General features: G+C 34.4%; 2 protein-coding genes across 8 annotated transcripts; both read left to right on the top strand.

Annotated features, from left to right (window-relative positions):
- Nucleotides 1-3,874: 3,874 nt before the first annotated feature.
- Nucleotides 3,875-17,462, top strand: LOC100806555 (flowering time control protein FPA). 7 transcript variants are annotated; one of them, XR_005888718.1, is made up of 9 exons: nt 3,875-4,292; nt 4,400-4,645; nt 5,157-5,198; nt 5,413-6,344; nt 7,096-8,446; nt 9,271-9,375; nt 9,483-9,565; nt 12,941-13,062; nt 16,851-17,082. XR_005888718.1 is itself a non-coding variant. In XM_006597156.4 (6 exons), the coding sequence occupies exons 1-5, from the start codon at nt 4,023-4,025 to the stop codon at nt 8,432-8,434; spliced, it is 2,829 nt and encodes a 942-aa protein (XP_006597219.1). In that variant the 5' UTR covers nt 3,875-4,022; the 3' UTR covers nt 8,435-8,446; nt 12,941-14,910. The 7 variants fall into 7 exon arrangements, 1 of the variants encoding a protein (XP_006597219.1); XR_005888717.1 differs by lacking the exons at nt 9,271-9,375; nt 9,483-9,565 and adding an exon at nt 17,138-17,462 and having other exon boundaries at nt 16,851-16,955; XR_418243.4 differs by having other exon boundaries at nt 9,271-9,565.
- Nucleotides 17,463-20,628: 3,166 nt separating this feature from the next.
- On the top strand, nt 20,629-25,573 carry LOC100786738 (probable transcription factor PosF21). The gene is made up of 5 exons (XM_006597158.4): nt 20,629-20,867; nt 21,007-21,774; nt 24,415-24,547; nt 24,672-24,756; nt 25,048-25,573. Exons 2-5 carry the CDS (start codon nt 21,077-21,079, stop codon nt 25,392-25,394), a joined length of 1,263 nt encoding a protein of 420 aa, XP_006597221.1. The 5' UTR covers nt 20,629-20,867; nt 21,007-21,076; the 3' UTR covers nt 25,395-25,573.
- Nucleotides 25,574-26,387: the final 814 nt, after the last annotated feature.

Genomic DNA, 26,387 nt, shown 5'->3' on the forward strand with positions numbered 1-26,387 from the left:
TAAGTATACAATTATTTAGTATTGAGTATATATAGTAAACGTATTATTAAATGAATGTAGTAAATATATTATTATAATGTAAGTAATTTTTTAAATATGTGTAACATATACATATTATGTGTAAAATAAGTATACTATTTTATAAATCTAATAATAAGTATAAAATATACATATTATTAAATGTGTGCAATAAGTATACACATATTTAGTATTCAATATATAGCAAATATATTATTAGATGAATGTAGTAAATATATTATTATAATGTGTAATTTTTTTTGTTTTGTTGAAATATAATGTGCGTAATAAAAGAAATATACTAAATGTACATAATGATAATAACATACTCACAATGAATACATTAAATTTTATATATTTATATTATTTTCAATTTATTAATAAGTATAATAATATAATTTCATGTAATGATTCGTATATACAATAGAATTTGGTCATTATAACTTTAGGGCGTGTATTTTTTGGTAGAGTGGGAAACAAAAGAAACAAGACTACAAAAGCTAGAAATCAAGCTTAAGAAAGGTTAGGATCCTAGTTGGGGCCTCAAATAAAAAATATGTTGAGGTTTTGAAAAAATTCATCTCGCAAAGGTATGAGCCACACCATTGGTTTCTCTCGTAATCACTTGGAACTTCACTTGTCACTTCTAAATTATCAATAGTGTTATCTCTTGAATAACATTGTAATGAAGATGCGCTCTACAACTTCTAGTATCTCTTAGTTGAATGGCTTCAAAGGATTCTCTACAATTAGTCTCGCAAATATTTTGTCGATGCCCATACTTCCAAGCATTCGATAAACCTTCTTTAATCGAAAGAAGCTCTGCCTATCCAAACCACCATTAGGAATCGATTTTGAAAATCCTCCCATCCATGATCTTGTATGTTCTCCAAAACCCACACCAATGCCCATGCAATTATTCCTGTGACTCTCATCCACATTCAACTTCACTAGTGGAGAGTCAAGACATTTCCAATGTAGTTCATTCCAGGATACAACTTTCCCAGCAAAACAAGAATGTTCTGCCACGCTAGATCGGATCATATTACACACATGCGAAATAGTCCGTTGCCGGGAGTGAAAGATATTATTACACCTTCAACGTTAAGCCCACCAACAAACCATAACCATAATCTCAACTTCTTCATGATATAACTTTTTGTAAATCTAGTTATTAAGATCATAAGAGTGCATGATGGATTGATGCGCCACACATGTAATGCCTTTGATTGTTGACTTCTCAACGGCTCTCACACTACGACACTTCACATGGTGGCACTTCACTCAACTTTTCATTGGTCAAAATCCTCCGTAAATAGCTTTTTTCGAGACCTTGACAATCTATTTCAACTGCTTTCTGAATCAATGACTTTCCCCATAAACTAACACAAGACTTTTCAGCATATTTTATTTTTACTCACATGCTTTTTAAGAAACTTCCCAGAAGGTTACCTATTTCATAACTATTTTAAGCCAAACATGCTTAATTGTTGAGTTTTTATGTAATACACTACCGAAAAGTAGATGCATCTTATTTGTATAAGTAGTACCAATTAATTCATTTTAAGTCATTCTTAACTACACAGTCTCATACTTGTACAACATATAGATTTCTCTCATTTTGGTGTGATTCGACCTGGGTGTTACAACACCCATACGTAGCCAGAGTTCTCGTGAATGTGGGCAATCGTGAAGCACATGTAAAATGATTTCATTGTCAACTGAGCACCTAGGACACAAGGCATCTTAAGCCAAATGACAAGTAGCTCTTTTCCTATTAGTAGGTAGTGCATTTTGGCGAATCTGCCATGTAAAGAATTGGAGCTTTTAGGGTGTGTTTGGTTTAGAGGGTGAATATAAAATATTTTTTAATTGAAAGAGTGTAAAAAGTGTGGGGTTCACTTGGAAAGTACAAAAGTTCTCTCGTACCCTAAATCAAACACAACCTTAATATGTGTTACTAAGAATGATGTTGGTTTATTGGTTTAATGATTTTTTTCACATTTTTGTCTATAATGTCAATATACCAAATTAGAATCTAGAAGCTAAAATTTCACAATTATAAAATTTGAGACACTAAGATCGTGTAATTGTGATAATAAGTGACCCAATTGGTGTAATAAAAACTTGAGAGACTAAAATTACACACAATACCTAAAGGATCACAAGTATATTTAAGCTTTATTATTGGACTATTGTAGCTTTTCTAACTATATAAGTCACCTTTGCAATTCAATGACATTATTTATACAAACAAGTGTGATGTTGCTTAGTGTTATTCTTTTCTCTTAATAAGGTTAAATACAATAATTTTTTAAATCTTAAATGTATCATCTTATAATTTTCTAATTTTAAAAACATATTGCTTCATAAAATTGCAAAATTGTACTCTAATAATTTTTTGACCAGTGCATTACATAAATCCAAGATATAGTTTAGTAATAAAAATAATGAGATTTTTATTTGGTGGAGTTTTGTTAACCTATTGACAACTGAACCAAATCACGCAAACGATAAGACTGAGTGTCTTATTCATAGGGATTTTACTTGTGCTAAGTAGTTTGAGTAAACAAGTTTTAAGCAATTAAATGAAAGATGTTGATTGGTTTTTAAAACATAACCTAGAGATTTGAAATCTAAGATTAAACAAAGATATAAAAATAGCACATCGTTTAAAGGAACAAAAACACAAACATGTTGGGTGTAAGATAAGATAAGTGCAAATATGGTGAGGATGTTGGGTGCTTGACCTACCAAATGAACTCTTGATATAATAGTAATATATTTTTATCGGTCAATATTATTCCAACTATTATCTTAACCAGCTAATCTACTTTAACCATAACCCTTCATGTAAAAGAGTCTAAATCACTTGATTATACTCTTAATCCCTTAACAAGTTAAACCCGATGATTTGATTAAGAACAAAGGTTTGTAAAAGGCTAAACAACCTCATTTCATCCTTAGATGTGAGTTAACAAGAAGTCCCTTCCGGTTCTTAGTGAAAATATATTTTTCAATGATCATTAGACTATAATATACACGCATAGAAGTGTCAAACCATAGATAACAATAAGCATAGAAAAAAAACAATAATAGTGGGATAACATTAAATAAATAGTAAAGATACTTACATAAGAGAATTTTGGTATCTAAGCCCCCAACCATGATAAAGTTAACCTCTCATATTCATGAGAGACCTAAAACAAGAATGGAAATATAAGGAGAAGAGAAAAATGGATAACAAAGAAGCACAAGAGCACCAAAAAAATATCTTGTTCTAAAACTTCAAAACTCCCAACCCTAATAAATTCCTTTTAAACTTTTCACCCCAAAACACTATCTCATAAAATACTTGTGCACTTAATTTGATATCCAAGCTAAGCATCCACACAAAAAATAGTATTAATTTAAGTGACTATGGTTTAAGAGAACAAACTAAGAAATAAATGAGAAAAATTAAATAATTATTGTACAAATTCAATGCCAAAATTAATCATACACAATAATTATCAAGATTTATCTAAAAAAAAAGGTTGGTGGAGTTTATGCATAGTTTTTTTTCCCTCTCCGTTTACTTACATTTAAAGCTTAGTTTGTTTTTGAATGTTTGACTATAGTAAAGTTGTTATTTTAATTTAAAAAATTATTAAATAACAAGTTAAGCAATTTATCACTTGTAATCAATATTTAAATTTCTTTAATCAATTTTTAATGCACTCGTTCTAGTTTACTCTAAAAACTGAAACGCGGCGTCGTTTCGGAGTCAGCGAGTATTTGGTATTGACGCCGTATTGGCGAGTAGTGCGGTGACGTGGCTCATTGTGAAATGCAAAGTGCCACATAACAAAATAAATCTTCTCCGTCTCAAGCAAAATCAAAGTCTGACATCTCTTTCATTTCTAGGGTTTCAAACGCTCTCAAAAGTTCTCAACAGTACTTGAATCAACTACTTTTGGGGATTTCAAAATCTAGTTATCCATTGTTGCTGTTTCCGGATTACAATGCCGCCTCCTTCGAAATCCGTGGAAGGCGAGGAGTGGGGAACCCCCACCAACAACCTCTGGGTCGGGAATCTGCCGACGGAGGTCACAGATTCCGATCTCATGGAACTATTCGCTCCGTACGGTTCTCTGGACTCACTCATCTCCTACTCCTCGCGCACCTTCGCTTTCGTCTTGTTCAGGCGCATCGAAGACGCTAAGGCAGCGAAATCCAACTTGCAAGGCGCGTTGCTGCGCGGGTTTCAAATCAGAATCGAGTTTGCCAGACCGGTTTGTGTGTCCAAACTGAAAACGCTTTTTTATATATAATTTATTTCACAATGTGGCTTTCTGTTGAGAATAATTAATTAATTAATTAAATGAATTGTGTGTTTCAGGCAAAGCCGTGCAAACAATTGTGGGTGGGTGGTTTTAGTCCCACTGTTGCAAGGGAAGATTTGGAAGCGGAATTTCGCAAATTCGGTAAGATTGAGGATTTTAAGTTCTTTATAGACCGCGGCACTGCGTGTGTTGAGTTTCTCAATCTGGATGCTGCTGCTCGGGCGATGAAAGTCATGAACGGGAAGCGGTTAGGTGGACGCCAGATTTGTGTAGATTTCCTTCGATCACAATCTACGAGAAGAGTAATGCTTTAGCTTTTTTTAAAAAAAAAAATTCAATTACCTGTTATGTTACAAGCTTCCTTAGTGGGCTGTGGTTGTTTTAAAATTATTTGTGGAATGAGAGGGGGGAGGTAATCAGGTTTGATAATCTTACTCAAATCCCGCTAAATTGAATTGGTGCATGTGACGCGGTGAACATCATAAGGTTGCATAATCTTATGAGTTAAATATTAAATCTTTACAACCTTGATCAATATTCCTTATTTCAGTAACTTTCTAAATTTTGTAATTATAATAGAGGACTTTGGTTGCTTTAATTTAAAGCATTGTCTGATTTCTTCAATGATGTTTGTTGGATGTGAGCTATGTCAGCTTTGATCTATTTTCATATTTTTATAGAAATTGTTGGATTGGGTTGTTTCCTTATAAACCTTTCTAAGCCTTAGTAACTTTTTTTATTTTTGCTATTTAAAATTTGCTCTTGTGCCTATTACTCTCATGTAGATAATGTTTCCTATACTGATTTGTATAGGATTTTTTGGTTGATCATGGGCAGTTTCAGGCTAGACCACAGGTTAGAGTCCCACAAACCTAACTGCATTTGTGTTTAGTCCTGTTTATGTGTCATTGGATACATGTTATGTATTTATTATGTTTTGGTTAGATGAGTACAAGAAATTGTTAAGATGAGTGGGCACATAAAACGATTGATATTTTTGCCTTTCTATATAAATCTCACTTGGAACTTTATTAGTGTTCCTTATAAATACTCATTCTTGTGTCAACAGCATTTACAACCTTCAATTGGGAGGAATAATCAACCCAGTAAAATCTTGTGGATAGGTTTTCCTCCTTCCTTTCAAATTGATGAACAAATGCTCCACAATGCCATGATTTTATTTGGTGAAATTGAGAAAATCAAGAGTTTTCCTTCTAGACATTATTCATTTGTTGAATTTAGAAGCATTGATGAAGCTCGGCGTGCCAAAGAGGGTCTTCAAGGACGGCTTTTTAATGATCCTCAAATAACAATTATGTATTCAAGCAGTGAGCTGGCACCTGGAAAAGATTACCCTGGCTTTTATCCTGGAGGTAAAGGCCCCATACCTGATGGATTAGGTAATGAGCATCCATTTCGACCGCTACAAACAGATGTATTTGGTCATAATCGTCCTATGGTTCCAAATAATTTTCCTGGACAATTGCCACCTGGACATAATGTCCCAATGCGACCTTTTGGTTCTCAAGGTCTTGAACCTCTTATCTCTGGTCCTGATTTTAATGAGATGGGTCCAAGCTGGAAAAGGCCATCTCCTCCTGCCCCAGGAATGCTTCCTTCTCCTGTGCCTGGTATTAGGCCTCCTACAAGATCCACCTCCGGTGCATGGGATCTACTTGACATAAACCAATTTCAGAGAGATTCTAAACGTTTGAGGATAGATGATGCTTTGTTCATTGGTGATGCTCCATTTCCTTTAAGGAATATAGATGATCGTGGATTAGGAGTAGAACAGCCATTTGCAATTGATTCAGTTATTGATGGAGGTGGTTCTGGTCCAAAGAGTCACCTTGGTCCAGTCGGCACTAGGATCACATCTGGAGTACCTGGTTCTGTCCAACCTGATATTGATCATATATGGCGTGGAATTATTGCAAAAGGGGGAACTCCTGTTTGTCGTGCTAGATGTGTGCCTATTGGGAAAGGGATAGTGACTGAGATGTGAGTATAATTTTCCTTTTGATTGAATGTCTTGGTCAATTTTTAGAAATTCAAGGGATTGGATGAAGGAAATAGTAATCATTCTTAAAATTGTTATTTTTAATCTCCTGTTGGTTTCTTTTTCCATTTACATTTCCTTGTTGCTAGCTAGGTCCTCACGCAGCATATATTTTTTTCTTTGCATGCTGTTTCTTTACTGTGGGAAGCGTTTACCTTAACATGAAATTTTATTGTTTTGTGCTGCATGCTAGCTTTTCTGTTGTATATTACTGTTCTTCCTGTCTATGACTGGGAAGCATAGTGTGTTTATTGTTCTTGGCTTCTTGCATATTGTTCGTAAAAATAATGTTTTTATATATCTTTTTCTTGGGAAAATTACATATTTTTAAGTTGTCTTCTTTTGATTCTCCATAGTCTTGTGTTCCTCAAGTATGGTTTAATATTTGTGGAAGTGTTGTGGTTTACACTCTCCAAATCAAAGTTTGGATGGTACAAACTATAACGGGCATACACTTAACTTTTTGGTGAGGGCTTTGGATAACAAATTATTTTGAGAGTAATTGCCAAGGACAAATTATCACTTTATTCACACTACAAAATCTGCATGTGTTTGCCAATGGACATTGTTTCCTTCTGTATTTCCTTTATGCCCCCCCCCCCCCCCCCCCCTTTGTTTTTCCTGGATAATGTTTTGATGTCCCTCCTCTATTTTGCTGCTGTAATTAAAGTTTGTTCTGTGCTCTTGCTGCAGTCCTGATATTGTAGATTGTGCTGCCAGGACTGGATTGGATATGCTAACAAAACACTATGCTGATGCAATTGGTTTTGACATTGTTTTCTTTCTCCCTGATAGCGAAGAGGATTTTGCTTCATACACTGAATTCCTTTGCTACCTCAAAGCAAAAAATCGTGCTGGTGTTGCCAAGTTTGTTGATAACACCACTTTATTTTTGGTACCACCTTCTGATTTCTTGACCAAGGTTTTGAAAGTCACAGGACCTGAACGCTTATATGGTGTGGTTCTTAAATTTCCATTAGTTCCAAGTAGCACATCTATGCAACAACCAATGCATTTGCCTTCTCCCTCTACTCAGTATATGCAACGGATTCCTCCTTCACAAGCTGAATATGGTTCAATATTGGTAAAGGAGGAACAGGTTTTACCAATGGATTATAACAGATTGTTGCATGAGGATTCTAAGCATCTGCCAAAACCACTTCATCCAGCTACAAATGTCCCCCCTTCAGCTCATTCTGTTCCTTCTGATTATGCTCCTACTTATACTGCTTCTGCATCCCAAGCTGTTACATGGACACCTGAACTTATTGCAAGTTTAACTTCTTTACTCCCTGCAACAACGCAATCATCAACCACGGGTGGCCCAATGGCAGTGGCTGGTCCCTCTATTGTGAAGCCATCTTTTCCTTCTGTTGCACCTAATGATGGAAATCAATCTCATTTGTGGAAACAAGCTCAGCAAATCCCTGATCCTTCTAGTCATCCTCCTCAACAATTTGGGAGTATTCATAATGTTCAATATCAACCTTATCCACCTGCATCTTCTACTGACCACCCTGCTCAAGTGGTCTCTGGCAGTTCTTGTTTCCAAGATACCAATTCCAGTCTCCAGCAGCCAGTTGCTGTTTCGTCTACACCCATGACTAATTTCATCTTACCTCCTCAAAATGGACAGGTAGCTGTGTCCCCTCAAGTCAGTCAACAGTATCAGGTGGAAGTCCCCCATGGCACTGAGAAAGACTATGGAGTTGTTCAGGGAACAGATGCCTCTGTTTTATATAGTTCTAAGGCGTTCCAACAACCTAATAATTTTATTTCCTCATCCAATCAAGTTGCCAATGCTGCATCACAGCAACAATCTGTGATGCCCTTTACAGTGGACAAAGATAATTCAGTGCCCACAAATCAGCAACCTCAACCTGCTTTATTTGGAGTTGGCCAGGGAGTGTCAGAATTGGAGGCTGATAAGAACCAGAGGTACCAGTCAACACTACAGTTTGCTGCCAACCTTCTCCAGCAGATACAACAACAGCAAACACAAGGAGGGCATGGGCCAGGAAATCAACAATAAGAATTGTTTTCTGTAAGTAATTATCTGGTCACTAATTCTTTTAAATCAAGAAATCCTTTATATCATAATAAATTAGGTTGATTATTTTCTTCACATCTTGGGATTGTGATCATATTGTATTATTTCCCCAAATCATTTAAGCCATAGGTGTAAACTACATTGCTTGTGACCTGTGGCATGGCTTAGTTGCAATTTTTTTGGCTAAATTATCTCTGGTTTCTAAATCTGAAAACTATCTAGTAATGTGAGAAATATGCAAGTCTGAGTGTTTGAACTTAAAAAGATAAATTAAGCACTCTTTGGCAAATGCCTATGTTCTTATCCAGTTCTGTGAGGACTGAGGAGGGTCTTTGGAACAGAGTATTTTTTAGGCGATTGGGAAGGGAGGGATTTAAGAAAATGCAAGGCTTAACTGGTAGATCTTGTTAGCAATTTTTTTCGACATTTTATATTTGTAGTTTGCCTCTGACCCATATTCTTGTGTTCTCCTGAAATTAGATAAATGATACAACTCTCCAAGAAACAGATAAGTAATTATTTGCGTATAAAAGGGTAATCCATCTCATTTTTGGGTAATTGCATTTCCCCTATGTGGAATACTACATGTATTTATTTGATTTGAGATTTATTCAATACTTCAATATAGAATAATAGATACATTAGTTTGATTAAGTTGTCAACTATTGTAATCTACAATGCAATTTAGAGCTGTGGCTATTACCTCGGCATAAATGGACCTCAGAAAATGGAATGTTCTCTAGTTATGATGATGGCTTAGATGAAAAATCTATAAGCAACAAGTTAGCTCACGTTTGCAAGTTGATGTGTTCTTTCAGGAAAGCATTCTATGGAAAGACTTGGTGGTTCTGCATGCTGTTTTCTTCCTAATTTTGTGTGCAGGGATTTTTTTAATCTCTTTAGCAACCTGAAGGGCCATTTATGTAGACATTTATTTTATTCTCTCTTTTAAGTTTTAACTGAAAAAAGATATTTTTGTGGTAACTAAATATTATGTTGCCGTTTCATTTTACTTTTGATCGCGGATTAGTTGGACCTGAATATTTCTCAGTTTCTTCTTCTGCTGATGGTGCTACTACTTCTACTATGCCAAGAGTCTCAGTTATTGAAGATGTAAGCTATTGGTTTTTTTACTAGGATATTTGGAAGGCTTGACTTTTGGCCATATAGGTCATTTTCTATATTTACCTTTTTTCTTAGAGTTCCCCTTTATTACTCGTAATTTTCTTACCATTTCTTATATGACTGTTTGACTCTGAATGAATGCTATATGTTTTTTGACAAAAAAATTAAGATTTTAATGATTTGCTTTTTTAACATTTTTTTATCAAGTTTCCTTGTTGATTCTCGTAATTTTCTGAAATATCCAACTAATATTGGTTATATATCAATAATGGGTACTTGGAAGGTAGTTTTTCATCTTCACTTTTTTTTACCACAAATTCTGAAAAACTTGTTCTTTGTTTAAAAAGTAATATATTTTTTTTTCTAACCCATATTGCCATATCTCCACGAATACAAATACAAACCACTTCTTTTTCCATCACATTTTCTGTACTGCACTTTTATGCACACGATTTTTTGTGCTATTGTCTAGTTTTTTTTTTGGTCAGCCAGTGCTGGAATCTAGTTGACAGAACAGATTTGTGGTCCTCTTTTGTGGTCTTTTGAGAAGTTCACCAACTGTTTTTTTTTCATGGCTATTTAAAGTAGGATAGCAGTGTTTCTCTTCACATGGAATCACATGCGTAAATGCATTTTAAATAACTTGGATTTCTCCATTCAAATTATGATTCCCAATTCAGTCCTATTAGGAGCTATCTTTCCCACTGACATTCCTGCAGAATTAATGTAGTAAATAGGCTTATAAATGACTTTTAATGTGTTATTCTAACCTGTGGTCTGTAGTATATAAGTGTTTATTCTTTCTTTGGTCCATGAGGGCCAGAACCTTTTACTGAATCCATGTAGTGAAACTATTGGTACAAGTTTAATACGAACCACACGAAAACTCCAAAGCTACCCATTTTGTTAGGAGGGTCCAAGGCCATATAAAATCCTACATCTGAATCCCATGCTTTCAATAAGTCCACTATAGCTTGCAGTTGAGTCATAATATTCCACTACACCTTGCTGCACCGACTTTCACGTGAGCCGGTTGTTCACTAACACTTTGACTAGTCCTGGCCCCTAGGCAAACACTACTATTCTAGTGTCACCACTCTTGTTGCTCATTTGCAACTAAGAGATGGTGATGGTGGAAAGTTCTGAAGCCCAGTTTGGATGAACTTCTCAACAAGGATCTAATGATGAAAAATTGAATCTGTAGAATGTATAATGAATTTAACTTCTCCAATTCGTTAAAATAAACTTGTGCATTTAAACCATTTTGGAAACTTCCTCATTTAACTTCTTCACAAGTTGAGCTGCATAAGTTGATTTTCACTTGTAGGAAAAAATTGATTCAGTTTACTTTAATATATTTTATTTTCTGTTTTGTTGCAAAGTCGCCTTAAGTACAGTCACCCATGGCCTGCCTTAATTAATTGCAGCTTTGAGGGGGGGGGGTGTTTAGTAACACATTGGCAAGAGATATTGCTTAAATAGAACTTATAAAGTTTGGGCCATGCAATCCTCACCTCACAAGCCGCTTTTGTGGGGTTGAGTTAAGCCCTAACTCCAAATTTTAAGTAGTTATCAGAGCCTGTCTTAGAACCATTATTGGGTGACTTGCATTGCCACCATAATTGTGGTCATCCTTGGCTTGCCTTTAATTGCAGCCTCTTTGGCTGCCTTATTTGCAGTGTCTCTGGACTGCCTTAATTGTGGCATCTTTGGGTTACCTTAATTGCAACCCCAAGGGGTTGTGTTTAGTCACACATTGACTTGAGATATGATTTAAATAGAGGGGGTCTATTTGAATAGAACTTATAAAGGTAGGCTTAAATTAGAAGACACTTGAGAAATTTATGCAAACCAACCCTAAGTCTGATACCAATTTGTCAGAAAAGGATATTTAATAATAGAAGAAGGGATGTTATATGAATCAATCCCAGAATAGTGGTGTGGAGCAGCCGACACCAAAAATGGGGTAGCAGATGGCAGGATGATCGTTATGCTAGTACTTTTTACACATTAAATAGTTAATACTATATATAAATGCTCAAATATAGAAAAATATTCAAAATTCATGAAATATTTATAACTAATAAAAACTCTTAAACAAAACATACAAGTAGATAGCAACAAATGTCAAGGAAACAAAGAAAAATAACCCTCTAAAGAAAAAAAAAGGAAAATAGAAGTAAAAGAGGAAGAAAAAGGGAAAATAAAGCACAAAAAGAAAAAAAACCTGCAGGAGTGGAAGAGAAAGAGAAAATCAGATGCGGGTTGCTGGAAAAGTTAAGGGGGTTGCCAGAAAAATGAGGAGAGCTGGAAGAGGTTGTGTTGCGTGAGAGAATGGAGCATGAATGAATTCTCGAGGGGTTTTCTCCTTTGAAGCTGATGCACTAAATCCCCCAATAGCCCATTATCGATCAAGACATAAAGGCATTTTAGGGGTTTGATCTGTATTTCACAATAGTGCCTGTTCTGCCTCTGCTATTCTGCTCCAAGGCAGCCACTGCAATAGCTGCATCATTAAAGCGCAATGCAACAGTTTTGCCATAGCGGCCTAGGGCCACGATGCAACAGTTTTGTCATCATTATTTCGTTAATTGGGAAAATATGGCGCTATAGCGGCTGTGATGGCCACATCATTAAAACGAGATGCAACAGTGTGAGTATATATTATCATGTAACTCTAGTTGGCTCCATATGTTAGAGAGCAGTGTTAAATTGACTCCCTGTTAGTTAGAATACAGTTAGTTACAACAGTATACAGCTGTAAGTAGATTAGGCTCTACTTTAAGTACACTCTTGTAACCTAGGGCCACGATGCACCACTATAGCGGTGCTATTAGCTGCTATTGATAATGTAGCTTTAAATCTCATTATTATTTTGTTAATTGTAAAATATATGGATGCAAAAAAATTTGTTGTGTTCCAAAAAGAAAAGGTACCATGTCTTCTTGTAGGTAATTAAAATGAAATTTGCAGGCATGTTATTCCACTGTAGGGGATAGCAGTATGTTCAAGTTGTATTTGAATTTCCCTGTGTACATGTGAAAATAGTGCGGTTACATCCATGGTTATTACATATATAGTCTAATTGTAAAAATTATCATAAAATTGGCTGTTGACCAATAAAATTATGCAGTTTATATCCTCTCTGTTCTTTTTTATTGTTTGTCATGAACTGGGATCTTTTCATGTATAGTATTGATGAGGTATTTATCTTCAATTATAAATAGAATTCACTGTTAGTTGTAGGGTGGCATTTATTTTCTATCCTTTATTGCTATATTTAGGAATGTACTTTGAGGGCAGCCACAATTTGCATGGTCCCTTTCTATGTTTGTCTCTTATTCGTAGTTTTTCTGATTGCAGTTACAACACAATCAGTTGATATTCCCTAAAATGCTGCTTGCTAAGTTTACATGTTTCTCTCCCTCGTCATTATCTTCTTGGTGTGCTGCATAGTCACTAAACATTTGGAAAGCCTTATCCAGGTATGTTAAGCAAGTTGGCTACGTTATGTGCATAGTGGTGTAAATTTCTATTCACATTTATGCTGTTCTACAGTGTTGTCAAATAGTGGCTATCGCGGCACTATCAAATTTCTATTCACATTTATTCTTCTGCTGGACATGGCTTAAAAATTTGGAAAAAGGATTTAATATCCCATTCCAATACTGGTCCAGCAATATTAGGGATGGGTTCTGTGCTTAGGGGGGGGGGGGGGGGATTAGTGTATAGATATTTTGTGATTGGGTGCCTGGCCTACAGTCAGATCTATGGTTACCTAATTCTTGCTGTACTCCACGAAAATCGCAATCACGAGCGCCTTACGCGTCGTCGAATGTCATTGTGTCGTGGCTGTTGCGTCGTTGGTTTCCGGCAAGGTTGAATTTGGATAGAAATTGCATTGACGACGTTTAGGGTTCATTGGTTCATCCTTTTGAAAGAAAGGAAACCGGGTCAGGTGTGGATTTAGGTCGTGTCTGCAGTCTGCGCTGCACATCAATTCAGAGTTGTTTTGGGTTTGCGGACAAGTTTTTTGGCTTTGTTAAAACTCGCGTTGCGAATCTTGTGTCTCCATTCAGAAATTGCAGAGCGGTGAAGTTTCTCAGCCATGATAGAGCAGAGTCGAGGTAGTTTCAGATTTAGGGTTCCCATGAAGGAGATGACTGATGTTTGGGCTTGCGGGTCTTGGACAAATTGGGCTCATGTGCCTTTTTAAAACATAATAAATATTCAGTTTTGTTTTTGTTTTATTCTATACTAAAACTCACGTGAGTTTTTAAACTATGGAGTTGGAGTCAAATGTGACTTGGGCTTTCTAATTTTAAAATAGGCCCAATGTAGCCTTTTTATTTCTATTGCATTCAACTTTTGAAGATCATTGCCACTTAAACATCTCTACGCAAACCCTTCCTCCCAAAGCTCAGAACCCTCCAGAGTCCGGCCTTCTTCTCCACTCCTTTACTAGGACTACTTTAGTATTTAGCTCTTTTTTTAATGTTTCCAACATATATATATATATATATATATATGGTAATGTGCTTTAGCTTTTCATATTGATTGATAAATGTTAAACATTTAAACCTAGGACACGTAATTCTTGTAGTGTTTTAGGATTTTGATATTTTTTTTCATTAAGTGACTTTGTTTCGAATATAATTTCAGATGATAATAGATACATCCAACGACTATGTAGTATGTAGTATGTAACAATCCCCAGGGTACACATCTTAGAATGCTTGCATAATGGTTAAGATGAGTCTAGTAAATATCTAATTTGAATAGACCTGTTTTTGCTTATTCTTGTGCACTAGCATTAATTTTGTCCATTATCTTATTTCTGATTGGTTTAATTTATTTGTCTTTTAATTCCACCATATGATTGGCTTAAATTATTTCTCTATCTCCAACATTTGTCATAGTGTTTCTGTGTTATTTTTTTTTAATTGCATTGATACCAATGTTGTGACAAAATGCCATATTACAAATATCCTGTACAAGTAGTTCAAGACTCGATATTTGTGACAGTATTGAGTCATGAACTTCACTATACTGCAATTGCATGATGATAACTTGTTTTAAATGCTGTTTCCCATTATTTTTAAGATGTAGGCTTAGAGCTCTTTCTTTCCCCTAGAAGATTAAATATAAGGTTGGGATCTCAATCACACTATAACTTATTTCAATGATTTGTAATTTGAACTATGTAAGGATCTTTAATGTGCTGTGAAGACACTTTCTGTTCAAATTTGTAAATTGAGTTACCGCTATTTACTGCTTTACCAGCTAATCATTCTCAGGGATCGGTTATCAGAATAAAAAATTTTGGTACCAAATGCCAATTCTGACTTCCCCTTTTTTCTCCTACGCTTCCTTGTTATCACTTTCATATCCAATAGTGAGAATACACAATTTATATACTCAGGTTTGGACTATTGAAGGGTTTTAATTGTTTCTTTTTATTCTGAACATAAAAAAATATCTTTATGTTACTCTATTCGCATTCAATCTATAATGACTGTGAATCTATCCTAATCTACCAACTGACTTTAGAGGTTAGGGCTTTTAAATTGATTAGAAGTGTACGAAAATTTCCCTCCTAAACATCCTTGTTAATTTTTTGTTCATTTTAGGAAGACACATTAGATGAAAAATATAAATCCTTCTAACTCTACTTTCGATTTTTATGGGCAATGCGTTAATATCCACGTGGTTGCCATAGATGTGTATGGCATGTCTTGTATTCAACCTTATAACTCCTAATATAATAAAGGCTAACTTAATCAAGGGTGATTAATACATATTCATAAGAAAAGCCAATACCTGGGCAGAACTTGTTTACTCATAAAATGCCCCGAAAAAAATACTATTGGCTATTGGGAAAATATCATCAGTTTTGATTACATACGTTCTTAGTAATGTTCTATCCTCTGATGGCTTAAATGCAGATTAATGTGAATAAAATAGAGCCATTGCAATTCCATCTGTAATGCTTGGCTCAAATGGATTCTGTTATTAATGCAGGTAAAATTCAACAGGATAACGTTTTGAAAAGAAACATATGGTACATAATTTTAGTATTTATTTGGTCTATATATATATATATATGTATGTATATGAAACTTAAGTGTAGAGTTTATTCAATACCTAATGTTGAGTATCAGGTGGTTTTGACAACTGATGATTTCCTAGAACATGATTACTTTGATCCTAGCTTTATGATCCTGAAATCTCAATCCATTCTCACCAGCGTTGGGTGAGCGCACAATACCTAAGAATCTTGTTAAAAGAATTTGTAAAATTTTACTTCAAACAATTCCTGCTGCCTGTACACATTCTAAGTGAGAAATAACTTCCGAGTTTCTTCCCATCGTCCATTACATCCAGATTTTCTGTTCTTTCTTCTTGTGTCTACAAGGATGGATGGGTGCTAATAGTTGCAAAAGAGTGTTGAGTGCATTAGTGCAAGGTACTTAAGAATTAACCATGTTTTTCTGCTCCCAATTACGTTTTTTTGTGACACCTGTCTGAATTGCAAATATTCCGCAGAATATGAACACATTTTGTTTATTCCTTTCTATTTTTAAAATCCCCTCCAAATCATGAATTATATAGGTAAGCTCTGGGCTCAATTTAAGTATCGTGACGTAAAACTTATAAACGGATAAGCTGAGTTAAAAAAATTAATAGTAAAAACTTTTATTGTGTCTCCCAGCTTCATTACGGATGTATCCTTTTGTAACTGTTTCATTGAATCTTATGACATGGCACGCGAGTAGAATATTTTTCATCACGTTCATATACGTATGCTTTAGAGATTCTGATGTGGTGCTGTGGGATTGTTGGTAGTTCAAAATATATGAAACGATGCATTAAATTTCTTGATGGGACCTTGTTGACATAATTTTGTTTGCATCGAGTGAGTTGTACGGAAAACCTCTGCTAATTCGGTTACTGTATTAATGACGTATTAAAAGCCGTTTAGCTGCACATTAATGGGCATGCAAGGAGTATTATCCCAAATTTGCTAATGCCATATGGTTTGCCCTTTTCTTTTGTTAGCATTTTTATTTTTTATTAACCCCCCTTATTTCAGCGTGTTTTTTTAAACCCAGATAATAAGTGACTACGAGTTCCTTTTTCTTATTGGCCTAAATATTGATTAGTGGTATGATTTACGTTGTTACGCCATAAAGAAAATGAAATGAATTATTGAAAAGTTTGCTACAATAAATCGACATAACGTATCCTAATCGATTCGTTTATTCTGTATTAGGTGATTGGATTGGTGCGTGCGTCTGTACTTAAGAGATGAGTGTCCGTTTGCCGCATGAGGTGACGAGGATCATTAATACAAGAATTGATTGTCTTTTAGCTTTAGGTTCGGTAGCCATTACCAACTTTTTTATAATCTCTTTCTCTTTTACTGCTTTCTACCGTTACCCATTCCATTGCTTTCCCAAGCTGGATTTTTTTTATTATTTGTTCCTTGCGGAGAATGTTCGCAATAAATTTTAATCTCAGATGCTGCAGTGTTTTTTTTTTTTTTTTCTTTTTCGAAAGGTGGTTGCGTGCTAGAGGAATTGAAAGCCCATGTGACTGTCTGCAAATTGTGCTATTGTGACACTTATAAAAATAAAAAAAGAAAAATCAACGTTTCGGAGATTAGCTACCTAGCGTGTTGTTTACTTTGGCTGGGGAACCACATGATTACAAGTAAAATATTTTTCAAGCATTGACAAATGACAAGTATCAATTATTATTTATTATTTAAATTTGACTTGTTGTAAAAACCTCTGTTCAGATGAGATCGTTTGAAAAAGATCCGTAGCATATAATTGGTGTTCAGCGCAAAATTAACGCTGCGGATTAGCAGTTATTTATTTATTTATTTAAAAAAACAGCTATGGATAATAATGGAACTATAAGTTTTATTTAAAAAACGAAGATTTTTAGGGTTTTTTTTTTTTTTTTTTAAAGTTTGCCATTCTTGGAAGATTAGCAATGTCGTGGTTCCATTTTTATTTTTCGGTGTGAAATTCAACTTTCATAAATCTATAGAATCGACCGATAAAGGAGAATTAATAATCTTCTGTGGATTCTGTAGCTAAATACAGGAATCAACGTTTGTCTGGTAAACAGTAAAAGCTTTTATAAAAAGCGTTTTTTAAGCATAAAACTAAAAGATGTTTTTAATTGTTGGTATTTTTTTATGTTTAACATTTTTTTTATTGTGAGTATAACTTTATAATTATTAAAAGACATCAGTTTTTTTTAAAATTATAATTTTTTCACAGTCGATTCAAATAAACTTAATGTAGTTTTCTAATTTTATTGCAGTCTGGGGATGTAGTTTTCAATGATGTAACCTAGTTAAATAATATTTTTAAAATATAAGTTGATGTCTAATAGAAGAATAAAATTAATACACTTGCTCTTGAAATTGAAGTAGAATATGACACATTCACAAATGTGTATACATAAGGATGTTGCATTTTTTATTTTTTTTGTCTTTGTTGTCTATATATTGTAATTCCATACATGCAGATGGCAACCCCACATCTACAACCACATGTTCAAAGATATTTGGACTACTTCTTGATTGATGAACCGGAAAGATATGAAACAACTTGTATATCCAAACAACTAGAAAGGATCAACCTAGCGTTTCAAACTGAGCATTCCAAAATATGATCTTTTCACGGTCCTTTCCAATGCTATCAAACTATTTGCCATGTCAATTGCCATTTGTTTTATTTGGGTGTCAAAATTGATTTTCAAATTATGCAAGTCATGTTAACTTAAGTCAAATTAGTCTTGAAGAACTGGTCAATTTTTTATTACATACAAAATAAAGAATTCTTAAGATTTTGGGGAGGATGCCCTTGATATTTCATATCTCCGCTCCTGATAAGTGGCAGATAAATTTAGGTGATTGATATTGCCAAATTATAATCGCTGCATACCTACTGGACGAATTTAGGTAAGAAATTCAACGAAAAAAAAATGAAAATACAGATTGAACTTGAAGAATCAACTGTGCGAGTTTCAATACTTTTCAAAATTCATATGATAATTTTATATTGATATTTCCAAATATAATATTCTAGCTTTTCTCCAAAACAAAAACGAAACTCATATCCACATACTCATGGATATAACGAATTCAAATCGGATACCTGTTATATATGGACTGATTTTATTTTCCTTCAAAAAAAAAAAATGGACTGATGTTAATCCTTTCTTAATACTGAACTATCCAGGACATAGGTAATGAAAATTGTTGTCAGAACAAATTTATGCAATAAAATTTAAATGACAACTAAACTGTTAAGAATATTACTCACGTGTTGTATGAGACTTTATGTAATTGTGAGATGCCCAACCAATGAGTCAATCCAATCCTCATTCATGGCTAACTCGACTCAGGTAAGGAGTCTATTGCCCCCGATTCCCACACAACATTGGGTAAACTTCAAGGGATATGCCAAATAACATAATATATTTTTTTTAATTCAAGTTTTGGATTAATAATTCAATTGGAAGTTTATTTAATACTGTCATGTTTATTATATACAAAAACTTATTTTCCAAGTAAAAGATTGGTGGACACAAATGTCTTGTTAATGTCTAGAGAGAAAGAGGGAAGAAAAATTGTGTGTACAATAAGATACATGACCTAATAGGAAGAGAAAGATTAAAAAAAATAAGATTTAATTATCAATTTGGTCTCTAAATTATTTTAAAAGATTCAATTTGTTTCTTAAGTTTTCAAAAGATTCAATTTAGTCCCCAAATTTTTAAAAAAATCAATTTGATCCTATTTTTTTTTAAAATGCAACCATTTAATCATTTTAAAGGATTTAATTTCATCCTCAAGTTTTTTTTGAAAAACATTCAATTTAATCATCTAGATTACAATCCAATTTGATGGAAATGACAAAATTGATGCATTTAAAAAGAACTTGTGGACTAAATTGATGATTAAGCCAAAAATTGAATCTTTTAAAAATGTGACAATCAAATTAAATTTTTTAAAATAATTTGTGGACTAAGCCAAAAAAGAATAACCAAATTATTTTTTTTATTGAAATATTTTAAAAGAATTTATTAAAAATATAATTTATTTATAAAAGTTTAATCATAATTTCTTCCATTTCAAAATTATTCTTACTTAAAGTTTATGTACATAAATTAAGAATTTTTTAATAAATGTAAAATATCAGTATTACATTTTGACTAAAATATATTCATTTATTAGGAAATAAAATTATGTTTTTTTTTTGTCGGATAGAAAGATAGTTATGCTAATAAAACATGAATGCAACAATTGATAAGAAAAAGTGATTGTATAGATATAGTGAGGGGAAGCGTCTACTGAAAATTCTTGTTATCATGAAAATGTAAACAATAAATATAGACTATCTAACTATAGTGTATGTAACTAAAAAAATTATTATAATGAAACAACTTTTTTTTATGCAAAAATGAAATAAATAAATCTAGACTATACAACGATAATAAAAGATTTAATATTACACAACTATTTAAAAGAGTCACGTGATTTTTTTAAATTCACATGACTTTGTTTTAATTTTGATTAATAACATAGGATGTCATATTTTTTATTTATCTATTTATCATAACTCAAAGAATTGATTGAGTAAAATAAGATAGAATGTAAAAACTTTAAAGAACGTTGTATGAGTTTAGAGTTTTGAGAGTTTTTCTTGAATCCTAATCCTGCCTTAGATTGTAGCAGGTATGCTATCATTTTATGGATCATTTGGCAGCGGAGAAATGGAAGAAAATGGAGATGTCCCCAGCCATATCAGTTTCTTTTGCTTTCCAACATCTGACTCATCCTTACTTCATTGTGACTCCTGACAAACTCCATCAAACGCAACATAGATGCCGCGTTATTCAAGGATCAAAACCATGTAAAAGTGTCCTTTCTAGCTTTTCAAACTGTTGAGTTTTCTAAGACTACAAATAAATTATGTTTCTCATGAAACTTTTCATTGTATTTTTTTCTTTTATTACCAATGAAATAAATACCTTTAAAGTCTTTCATTAAAAGCAATAATCCTGCCTTAGATGATATATTTTGCACATGAAGTGGGTAAAAAAAAATTATTAAATATTATTAGTATCGCAGACAGAGAGAGTGAGAAGGGTGTGATCTAATAATGTCTTGAGCTGGAAGCTTCGGTTTCTCTCTCTCTCTCTTTCTCTTTCTCTTAGGGTTTTCACTTTCACCAATTTCTCCTTCTCTTCCGATCTACGCCCAAAGGTATCACCTCGCGTGCATTCGTTCCTAATCCTTTCAAACTCTCCGTTCTCCCATCTTTAACTTGTTTAAGCTGCTACGTTTAATTGAATTCGCCGTTTCCAAATTGTCTTTTCATTTCTTTCTTTTGTTCTGCAATTAGACATTGCTAGGGTTCTGGAGTACTGGATTAGCTCATTAAGGATTGAGTACTCCATCTATCTTCTGTCTTCATGGATAAAGACAAATCTCTAGGTTTGCCACCTCCGTCTGGACGTTATTCTGGTTACTCGTCCACCGGAAGTGTTTTCAACGTGAAATCTGAACCGTCCCCGTCGTCGTCAACCACGTTGTATCCGCCATTGGCTCCGGGAACTACCAGTTCCGAGTCTAGCCATTTTGGACATGGATTGTCCACGGATTCTAGTGGTTTTAGTCATGATATTAGCAGAATGCCTGATAATCCCCCGAGAAATAGAGGTCATAGGCGTGCTCATTCGGAGATTCTCACTTTACCGGATGATATTAGTTTCGACAGTGACCTTGGTGTTGTTGGAGGTGGTGATGGTCCTTCCTTCTCCGATGATGCCGAGGAGGACTTGCTGTCCATGTACCTTGATATGGATAAGTTCAATTCATCGTCGGCAACGTCCACGTTTCAAATGGTTGAGCCGTCTAATGCTGTGGGAGCATCGGCTTCAACACCGGCGTCAGGGGCACCCACCTCTTCTACCGAGAATGTTGTTATTGGGACTAATGAAAGGCCCAGAGTTAGACACCAGCATAGTCAATCCATGGACGGCTCAACCACCATCAAGCCTGAGATGCTGGTTTCAGGTTCAGAAGACATGTCTGCGGCTGATTCCAAAAAAGCAATGTCAGCTGCCAAGCTTGCTGAACTTGCCTTGATTGACCCCAAACGTGCAAAAAGGTTTGCTTTATGATTTCTGGGTACATTGTTTCTTGTTCATTAATTAGGCAATATGCTAGTTGTAAATGTCATGTCATGTTTATCACTATTCTCAATCCGTTGCATATTTATTACCTCATTTCTAGTTCATGCTGCTTTTGACCAAATAGGAAGGAACTTAGGATTTACAAAATATGCTAGAATATTTTTGTTTTAGAAAATATTCTAGAAATAGAATTACAGATTAGTTATTGAAGATCTATTTATAACGGGAAAGTGCCTCCGTGATGAGATTCAGAAACACAATAGATGTTATGATAAAACTTGAGCTGCAAGAAATGAGATGATGTTGTATAAGAATGTTTTTATCTAGGATCTCTAAAATGAGGGAAGTGTGTATTTTTTGAAGATAAAATACAGTTATAACTCTGTTGTTTGAATCATGATGCAACTCGTGAGATTGCATGAGTTTATGCGCCAATGTCGGGCTTCTGTGCTGGATCGGACCTGGGATCGTTGGTGGCAAGGATTGTAGTGGGATTGTGATCTATCATGCGAAAACGTGAGATCGGCAATCCTTGCAAGTTATGTAGAAGTAAGGATTGGGTTGGGTCCCTTTAACCCAGTTTCAAAAACCTTGAATTTCTTTTTTCCTTCTTGAAAAACACTTTCATTCTCTTCCCCATAAGTGTTCGACCCTTTCTCCCCATCATTCGTGACTTTCTTGCAATTGTCGGACGTTGACGCTGCACTGCCATTGTCGCTGTGCGCTGCTGATGTCAGTCACACCTCTGTTTTGACTTTTGACAACAGAGCATCCTGCGGAAGCTCTCGAATATTCCTTCATGTTGGGTGGGACCAAATAGATTTGCATCATTAAATAGAAACCCAAACGCCCAATCCAGTTTTATTTTCAAAATAAATATATATTAACTTAGCTTGGACCTGAACCAAAAACAATAATGAAGCCGTATCTTAAATTTGGGCCGCTATGCAAATTATAATTTGTAATTTACAAATATAGAATTAAGCTACTTAACTTTGTTTATTATTATAACTATAATTATAATTTAAAGTTTGTTTTCTTTATCTCTGTTGTTTTTTTATGCATATGTAATAAGTATTTTATATAAAGGAAGGTAAGATCTTACAATCTGAGTTACGATCCCTGAGTTATGAGTTTCTGCCCCTCTTCTGATCCTAGGAAAAATCTCAATTTTAACAACCATTATAACTGTTGGTTATAAAATCTCACAAACTCAACTGTTCATTTTTGTTTTTTTTACCAATGTTTATAACTTCTGGAAGTACACATTTTTTCACTTTATAGGAGCCAATTTCTTTTAACTAATATTTGTTTGTTGCTAGATGTTGCAATCCTTTGTGATTGTCATGATTGATATCTATATGCATTTGACTTACATGACACTAAATCTAGTTAACTTTATGAGTTATCACTTCTCTATGTGACTTGAAATAGTTAAGGTGGGCACAAATTGAAGGAAATAGTGAAAGATAGGAAGGCTTATAGCTATCAGTTTTTTGGAGCATGATAGTCAAAATTGCGTTTTGGAGCATAGGATCGTACAGGTTTACGATCATTACCATCCTCTCCGATTTCGGTTGCAATTTTGGTGGATCGCACTGGATCACCATTGAAAATCGAGACTTGCAGCGGCACGACACTTTTTTTTTGAGTTTGTTTCTAGGTTATTTGCGGGTCGGGTTTGCGACCCAATACTTTAATCCGGATTGCTTCAGCCCAAAAAACCTAATTATTTAAGTCCAAAGCCCAACTTTTCTATTCCCCCAGCGTCCAAATAATCCTGCACCCCTTTGACCTAGAAAAAGAAAATTACTACCCTTCTTTTGCCTAAAAACAAAAAACTACCGCCCCCAATCCTCTCTTTAATCCTTTTAATTTTAACTCACAAGACACTTTTCCTTCTGCTCTGTTTGTGTGGACTGCACAGAAGACACCTTCTCTCATCTCTGATTTTGTTTGCATCTGTTCTACACCAGATCCTGTTTGCAGCACACACGCACCATCTCTACAATGGGATTATTGATTTATAACTAGGATGGGATTACATATATATCATATATGGTTATATATGCATATTATATTATTTTCTTGCTTATCATGTTGAATTGAAGTTCAATTATGTGTTTCAAGATGGGATTACATATATATCATATATGGTTATATATGCATATTATATTGTTTTCTTGCTTATCATGTTGAATTGAAGTTCAATTATGTGTTTCAAGTGTGATATAATGATTTATGTTACTTTATATATGCGTGCGTGCGCGCACACACACACATATATGAATTTCATAAATTTGTAGGATCTTACTATCCGTGTTACGATCCATGCTCCCTTCCTGATCTTGAGTATGATCTTGAGTAAGATCTTGATTTTGAGTACCATGTTTTATAGTCTATTAAAAAGAAAATGTTAGCATCCCGTTGTTCATATCTCTAATTGGCTATATGCAGTAACAGTGTTTTGGAAGTACTGGCATTCCTAAGATTGTGTTTTGGGTCATGATGATTACTCTGTTTAAAATGTGTCACATGTTTAGGGACCTATGTTGTGTTATCTATTGCACTTGAAAAATGAAATAACGATCACTACTTCTAATCTTGTGTAACAGGATATGGGCAAATAGGCAGTCTGCTGCAAGGTCAAAAGAGAGAAAGATGCGATACATTGCTGAGCTTGAAAGGAAGGTGCAAACATTGCAAACGGAAGCAACATCTTTGTCTGCACAATTAACTCTCTTGCAGGTATTGACTTTTGTGCCTGTTGTTTAGATGTATGGTATATTACTACTGTAATACCATATCACCTTCCCACTGTAAAGCTAATGGAAGGATTATAATTTACACATCTTTTTTTGATTATGAGCAGAGAGATACAAATGGCTTAAATTCTGAGAACAATGAACTGAAGCTGCGGTTGCAAACCATGGAGCAACAAGTTCACTTGCAAGATGGTAAGATCATGTTATTAATGTTTTTTGAAGCTAGTTTTCAACCACTTCCATTGCCCCCCTTTTTATTTCTATCTTTGTAAATATATCTGTTGGTAAACTATTTTAAAACATATGATCTTTGTATGTAATATCTTGCTCACAATGGATTAATACATACATATGTCTTCAATGAAAGTTGAGTTTCATGATTTTGTCTTAAATATTTAAGTTTGAGCATATGGAAGGTGAACAGTTCATCTTGATCTTGTTATCTCAAATATTATGAAAGTTGATTGAATCCTGTTCTTGTAGCATTAAACGATGCATTAAAAGAGGAAATTCAGCATTTGAAAATATTGACTGGGCAAGCTATGCCACCTAATGGAGGACCTATGATGAACTTTGCTTCTTTTGGAGGGGGGCAGCAATTCTATCCCAATAATCATGCCATGCACACCCTTTTAGCTGCACAACAGTTTCAACAGCTTCAAATTCACCCTCAAAAGCAGCAGCAGCATCAGTTTCAGCAGCTTCAGCAACAGCAGCGGGAACAGCACCAACAATCAATTGACTTGAAAATGAGAGAAGCTACACCTACTCCATGCCCCAAAGACAATGCCTCATCAGATGTAAATCCTTCTGGGGCCAAGGACTGTTGAGAGTTGAGACTGCTCATTGTCTTCTCTATTTGCTTTATAGATTTTCCTTTGTCTTGTGTCCTAGTGTGTTTAGCCTTTGTTATATTTTTTCATTCTTAAACAGTACAAATGGTCCTAGTTAGAGATTGAGTATAATACATTTGCATCTTTGTTATTATGTAATACTAAACTTCTTTTGATACTCTGTAGTCAATTGCTATGGATATACAGGGGTAGGTTCATGTGTTTAGTCTACCCACTGTCTTGGATAGCAAGTCCCGACATGTTTAAGCGCTACATTATAGCAGGGTGGTGGGGGCAATTATCAGGATAAAATTCTGATGGTTTTGTGTGGGTTTGCGGCGGTTCTCAGCACAGGAATTGTGTCTTGAGGATTGTGACGGGAGGTTGTAGTATAGGTATGCGTGAAAGTAGTGGTGAAGGGAAAAGGGAGAGGTGATGGGTTCAGTTCCTTCCCTAGCAAAAAATTAACAATACTAATAATTAATATTTACCGATAAAAAGAATGCATGCGTGGGTGAGGCCTTCGCGGTGACTGTACTCATGTTGCTTCCAGAAGTTATTAGGTTAGGGACTATATGGGACAGGTTACAGTGCTAGAACTAGGCGCCTAAGCGTCTGGAACCAGCATGGGTACACCTTGTACACATCGAATGATTCCTTGCAATAATAAATATCTTTTGCTGTTAAAAAACTAATTAAAATGTTAAATATTTTATCTATATATAGCTAACAGACTCTTCAAGTATATATTACTAAAAATAAATTTATACAATTCAATAATTATATTTATATGGTGTGAAGTTATTTTAATTTAATCAGTAATATTGAATTATATTATTATTAGGTATATAACTATTTTAAATATTTGAAAAAAAAATTATTGTTCATAATAATTTTATTCCACTTGAACAGATTACTTGCTAAATTCTGTACTGAAAAATGAATATATTTTACTTAAATAGTTAATAAAAATTAATCTTTCATTAGGGT

This window comes from Glycine max, chromosome 15, assembly GCF_000004515.6.
Source record: "Glycine max cultivar Williams 82 chromosome 15, Glycine_max_v4.0, whole genome shotgun sequence".
In the NCBI taxonomy this organism is placed as follows: Eukaryota; Viridiplantae; Streptophyta; class Magnoliopsida; order Fabales; family Fabaceae; genus Glycine; species Glycine max.